Source organism: Ursus maritimus (assembly GCF_017311325.1).
Source record: "Ursus maritimus isolate PB19 chromosome X unlocalized genomic scaffold, ASM1731132v1 scaffold_X1, whole genome shotgun sequence".
NCBI lineage: Eukaryota > Metazoa > Chordata > Mammalia > Carnivora > Ursidae > Ursus > Ursus maritimus.
This window is the reverse complement of record NW_024423319.1, coordinates 81806638-81813151: the sequence shown is the minus strand read 5'-3', so window position 1 is coordinate 81813151 and position 6514 is coordinate 81806638. Positions and strand designations below refer to the sequence as shown.

The following is a 6514-nucleotide window of genomic DNA, read 5'->3' as shown; positions in this document are numbered from 1 at the left end:
ACACACACACACACACACACACACACACACACACAAAATGGAATATTACTCAGCTATCAAAAAGAATGAAATCTTGCCATTTTCAATGACATGAATGGAACTAGAGGGTATTATGCTAAGCAAAATTAGTCAGAGAAAGATAAAAACCATATGATTTCACTCATATATGGAATTTAAGAAACAAAACAGATGAACATAGGGAAAGGGAAGGAAAAATAAAATAAGATGAATACTACGAGCTTTTAAAAGAGCCACAATGAGTCACTACAAGACATGAGTTTTGAAATGTAAGAAGGCTAGCATAAAATTATTTGGACTCTTGTTTGAAACCATTAGTTCTCTGGGCACTTTAGTTTCCTCATCTATAAAAATAGGAGTTTAGTTATATGGAAATTCAAAATACCTAGAACAACCAAAACAATTCTGAAAAAGAACAAAGTTGGAGGACTTTCATCTTCCAATTTCAAAAATTACTATAAAGCTACAGTTATCAAGACAGTGTGAAAATAGACATACAGAATAATGGAACAGAAGTGAGAGTCTAGAAAAAATCCTTACATTTCTTATCAACTGATTTTTGACAAAGGTGCCAATACAATTCCTTGGGGGAAAGGATAGCTTCAAAACTGGTGTTGTGCTAATTGGATCTTCACATGCAAAAAGACGTAGACCCTTGCCTCACACCATACACAAAAACAAGTCAAAGCAGATCATAGACTTAAATGTAAGAGCAAAAACAGCACAAATTTTAGAAGAAAAATTAGGAGCAAATTTTTGATACCTTAGGTTAGGTGAAACTGTTTAGATATGTCATCAAAAGCACGGTCCATAAAAGAAAACAATTGATCAATTGGAATTCATCAAAATTCAAGACTTTTTTTTTATTTCAAAAGACACCATTAAGAAAATTAAAAGACAGACAACAACAAAAAAAAAGACAAGCAACTGAATGAAATCTTGTCATTTGCAACAATATGGATGGACCCAAGAAGTATTATGCTAAGTGAAATAAGTCAGACAGAGAAAGACAAATACTGTATAATTTCACTTATATGTGGAATCTAAAAACAAAACAAAACAGAAAAAGATTCATAAATACAGAGCACAAACTGGTGGTTGCCAGAGGGGACGTGGGTGGGGAGATGAGCAAAATAGATAAAGGGGATTAACAGGTACAAACGTCAAGTTATAATATAAATAAGTCACAGAGATAAAATCTACAGCATAGGGAATGGAGTCAGTAATATTTTAATAATATTGTATGGTGACAGATGGTAACCACACTTATCTTGGTGAGCATTGAGCAATGTCTAGAATTGTTGAATCAATATGTTGTACACCTAAAACTAATATAAGATTATATGTCAATTATACTTCAATAATTAAAAAAATAAATACATAAAGTAGAAAGAAAAATCACGCTGCAATTGAATCCCTATGAAATAATCATTGGTAACATTGTTTTATGACTATTAACCTTTTTCTATGTACATCTATGCATACCTATTTAAAAATTTACTATAAAAAGAGTCATAAAAAAGACAAGCAATTGGAAAATAATATTTGCAAAACACATATCTGATAAAGTACTTGTTCCTCAGCCCAGGTCTGCTCCGAGAGAGAGGTTCTGGTGGCCGGTGGCAGGGGTGGTGGTGCGGTGCATGCTTTTTTTACTTGTAGTTTCAAATTACAAGAACTCTGAGGCTGCCTTAGGGTGTATCTATAGTACAGAAGTACTAAAATGTGCTAAGCAACCTAACACCAGATGGGGTAAAATCAGTGGATCCAGGGGAACCAGGTTAGGAACACCAAGAAGGAGCAGGGCAATCTTTGGTAATTTGTAGCCTTGCCAAGCTAAAACAGACTTAAGCCGCTACTAGGACCTGGTCAAGCTCTCACAGACAGAACAAAGGTAGAGAATTTGCTGAGTCAAGTCAGTGTAATCTGTTTTCAATAACAGTAATTCCACGAACTGTGTTACACAGCAGTCTGTAGGTCTCAGCTGTGCAGGCAGCTCCAAGGTCAGGACGCCAGTGTAGAGCCATCACAGATCAGGTCAACATTTGGAGCAAGCCATCCCACTAGGCTAATGTTGGAACCAACGTGTTTCACTTTCAAAGAACCTCTTTCTTTCTCTTGTCTGAAAGGTAGGGATGTAGGAATATATGTGTATATTGTGATTGTGTGTTTGCATGTGTTTGCCTGTAGGGAGGGGAGTTTCTTTTCCTTACTTGTATTGTCCTGGGTGTTCATCTCTTCTGGTGTTGAATTCCAGAGAAATTTTAGCATCCAGTCCAATTCCAAAATAGTTGTTCATGACACACCTTTCTTTGAAGCGTCTGAAATCAGCCAAAGGAAAGAAGAGGACAGACATTGGTGTAGGCAAGAAGTGCCATTATCAGTAGGCTGGAGACTTTATCTGCATGATTGAAAACCATGGAGGGAGGGCCTCCCCTACACTGGGCACGAGACTTTATGTCTGCGACACGCACATATAGATGTCCTGTTGTGTTAACAACTAGCTTGTTTGCTTTAAAAGAGGGCACCCAGCCACGTGGGAGGATTCAGTGGGGTTGGAACTCATAATAAAGAAATCATCTTTGGAGGCCCTTAGATAGGAGTGGCCAATATTTTCTTCACATATAATAAAGGGAAATAGTAATTGACTTATTCCCATAAAGAACATTTAAGTATCTCAGATAAAAATGTATGATGAAAGCAAAGTCTGCTCTACTGTTTTCAGAGATGTCCGAACTCCTTTGTAGCCCTTTCACATCCAAGGGCAAAGTGACCACACATTTGAGGGAACAGACTGATACAAGAGGGTAGACATGTACACAACCAAAAAAGCCAGGCAGGTTTCTGATTCTTCTGCATCCATCTTGGGTGTCAGCATCAAAACCTGTAGTGTGCTGGAGCCCGTTAGTACCAGCTCATATAAGCTGATTATGCCTATTATGTCCCAATTCTGCATTCAATGGAATTATATCAGTAACTTGAAATAGGTCATGGCAGGAGGGTTTGTACCAGGAATAAATCAGGACTTTATTCCCCCAGAGAGCAGGTTGTTAAACATTTGGCAACCTACCACTGATCAAAACTCATAAGGTAGGTCCATGAAACTTCAGACACGAGTGTAAGCCAACGGTGGAGTGGAGGGGAGTGGGGGTTGGAGATCGGAATAAGCGAGAAGCTGCAGTTAACTGAAATAATTGCCAGCTGTGTCCTTCTTTTGAGAAACTGAAAACGAGTACAGTTGAGCTACTCAATCATAGATAATTTTTTTATTCATTACTAAACTGATCCCACATGCTCAGATGAGATCTGCCTCCCTCAACTGCAGTCTGGAGACTGGGGTTTCTTGAGGTGATGTCCAAACTGATCTTCTTAATGGAACTCAAAATGAGTGAATGTGGTGGAACCTGGCTGCTGGGAATATTTTAAAGACGCAAGGTTAATGAAAGAGATGCCCTTAAATTTTCTCTCTAGTCCCCTAAATGCTCATTTATTTTTTAGTACCTCCAGTTATTTACTGTTAAAAGCAACAGTGGAAAAACAGACCCTTTGAAATAACAGCTAACATTTATTAAGTATTTATAATAAGAATAACAATAATTACTGTTTTTTATTTTATTTTTATTTTTTATTTTGGTATTTTATTTTTGAAAATTTTTATTATGCTATGTTAGTCACCATAAAACAATAATTACTGTTAACACGGATAGCACTTAATTATGGGTGCTGAACACTGTTCAATGCAAGTACTATGCGTATATAAGCGGAATAAACACAAGAAACATATGTGACTAATTCTACAATTATCTTCATTTTATAATGAGAAAACTAAGGCTCAGATTGGTTGAATTACTTTTGTAAGTTAACACAACTAGGAAGTGGAGTCAGGATTTGACTCTGGATATTCTTAGATTATTCTTTTTTTTTAAAAGATTTTATTTATTTATTTGACACAGAGAGATAGCCAGCGAGAGAGGGAACACAAGCAGGGGGAGTGGGAGAGGAAGAAGCAGGCTCCCAGCGGAGGAGCCTGATGTGGGGCTCGATCCCAGGACTCCGGGATCACGCCCTGAGCCGAAGGCAGACGCTTAATGATTGCGCCACCCAGGCGCCCCTAGATTATTCTTTTAACCAGAGAAAGAAGGAAGTTATAAAACGGTGGTTAGAGCTGAATACTTACATGGTTTCAGGTGTAAAATGTAAGTGCTCCAAATTGAGGTTATCTAGGTCTTCACTTCTGAGAGAAGATATAGAAGACAAAGTGCCACGACGAGAACCTAGACACAAAAGACATCACCTTGGTGTCAGATACAAACAAGAAAGCCCCTCCCCTCACTTGCATTTCACCCTATTTTCTATGTGGGACCAGGGTCAAACCCAATGACTTCTTTTTCTTAGATTATAATCAAGGATCTCAATCCAAAGAGAGATTATCTAAGATGGACAGGGACTTCCTCTGAGAGAACAGGAAGACTGGGATGCTTGCTTGCTGGCAGTGAAAGCAGCTTCAAATCTTGGGTTTCATCAGGCCAGCCTTTTCAAAGTACCTAATGAGGTCATTACTTCTGGATGTTCGCATGGGATCATACACTGTGAAGTTTCTGGGAGAGAGGGAGGGATATCTACTGCAGAGTAGGATTATGGCTAAAGAAAGATGCATGAGAATACATCCTTATTCTCTGGGAGCTAGAAGACAGTGATGAAGGCTAGAATAAGAAAAGGAAAGAAAGATCCTTACGGTGTCTTGGGCTCATCTGGCTAATATCTTCTGAGTCATCTTCCAGGAAGAAAGTTGAAGTAAAGTTCTTAACTGATATTGTCTGTCGGCTTTGCTCATCCAGAACTATGGAGGAAAAGTGGAAAGAAAAAAGGAAGGAAGGAGGGAGGGAGAAAGCAAAGTAGGAAGAAAATAAGGGAGGGAAGGAGGAAGGGAAAAAGGAAAGTAGGAAGGAAGGAAGGGTGGGAGGGAAGCAGGAAGGAAGGGAGGAAGGGAAGGAGGAAGGGAGAAAGGAAGGTAGGAAAGGAGGGAGGAAGAGAAGGAGGGAAGGAGAGAGAGAGAGAAAAGAAGGGGGGTGAGGGAGGGAGGAAGGAAGGAAGAAAGGAAGGAGGATTGTTATATTTGTTGAGCACTTCTTAAGCATCTGTTTCATTTAGTTAATGCCAGTCAGTGCGTGGGTAGACAGTAGAGACCCCCAGTTGACTATCTCCTCTCCTCCACAATGCTGTTTGTAATCTTAGCTTTCTTACAATGTTGCCCCCATGTCTCTTCATATCCATGGCTGAGCTTTCTTTTTACTGGTTCCTCTTTTTCTGTCACCCAGTAAATGTTGTGTGAGTACAAGCTCAGGGCCTGGGACAGGGGAGCAAGGTGGGAAACCCTTTGTTCTTCTGTCTCCATTATCACCTCTTCGTTAATTCATTTACTCACATGACTTTTTTTTCCCCCAGACTTGAGCCTCTAGGACCATGCCATCCTTTCATTCAAATGTTTCATCCATTCCAAGAACATTTGAGTCTCCTTCCTTTCACTAGCTTATATATTGTGTAGCTCAGGTGCTCGACCTGTGCCAAAGCTCATAGGTTCAATCCCTGTCCCACTAGGGGTGCCTTTCTCTGTCCCATGGCCACGAGCTGCACCTAGAAATCTAACTTATGTGTTGATGGAGCAGGCTGAGGGTTAGTTGTAATAAGATTATGGCTACATCTCCACTACTTGGAACCTAACTACAGAAATAGAGGCAAATTGGTTGTTTACTACATTCACAGTGCAGAATGGAGATTTCCCTTCTTTCTGGGAAACTTGGCTGAGGCTATATTAAAGGTACCAAGGCAGGAGAAGGTACCTGGCTAAAAGTCAGAGGCCAGCCAAAGGGACTTCCTTGCTCAATTCCAATAGCCCAGGTAGAGCACACTTGGTCTTACACCATTTTCTGATCTGTTTTTCAAAGAAGCATTGTGGGGAAGAAGTGGGAGCCAAAATGTTAAATTAAGAAGTTGGAAGAGTTGAAAGAGTTTTCATTCTGAGTTGGAAGCTCGCAGATGTCAGGAGTCGTGGGAAATGGCAATCAATGCCAGAGATCCCAGGACCACTCTCAGAGCCCTTGTGCCTGATTAATACTGTGTAAGACATGCAGAGATGAACATTCTTTTCTTTCTAAAATAGTCACAGGCTTGGTGGTTGGAAGGAACTAGAACAGGTGGGAAAAATTTCCATGGCTGATGGTGGAAGCTGACAGAGCTTTGGGCCAGGCCACTTAGGAGCTGTAATTGTTTAGGATGAGTATTAGTTCTAAAAATAAATGAGTAGCAAGAATTGAGTGCCTGGGAGGTAGGAGGAGCCAAAGAGACAGCTTACTAGGACTGAGGCTTTTCAAATCAGCAGTCTGAGGACTGACTTTGGATGCTATATGAATGCAGAATCTAGTCAAGTTTTGGTAGTGGAGCCAAAGTAGACCCAGAGTGAGGGAGGTTAGTAATCCATCCACTGGAACCTTCTCTT

The 6514-nt window shown here is 39.9% G+C and overlaps 1 protein-coding gene across 1 annotated transcript in view; it reads right to left on the bottom strand.

The window, feature by feature from the left end:
• Positions 1-6514, bottom strand: part of DGKK (diacylglycerol kinase kappa) — a 181647-nt gene that overhangs the window by 14904 nt on the left and 160229 nt on the right. The window contains exons 16-18 of the mRNA XM_040631564.1: positions 4754-4858; positions 4196-4292; positions 2232-2339 (exon numbers count right to left, since the gene is read on the bottom strand). Of these exons, the coding sequence (XP_040487498.1) occupies positions 2232-2339; positions 4196-4292; positions 4754-4858 (310 nt within the window). The remainder of the gene's footprint in view (positions 1-2231; positions 2340-4195; positions 4293-4753; positions 4859-6514) is intronic.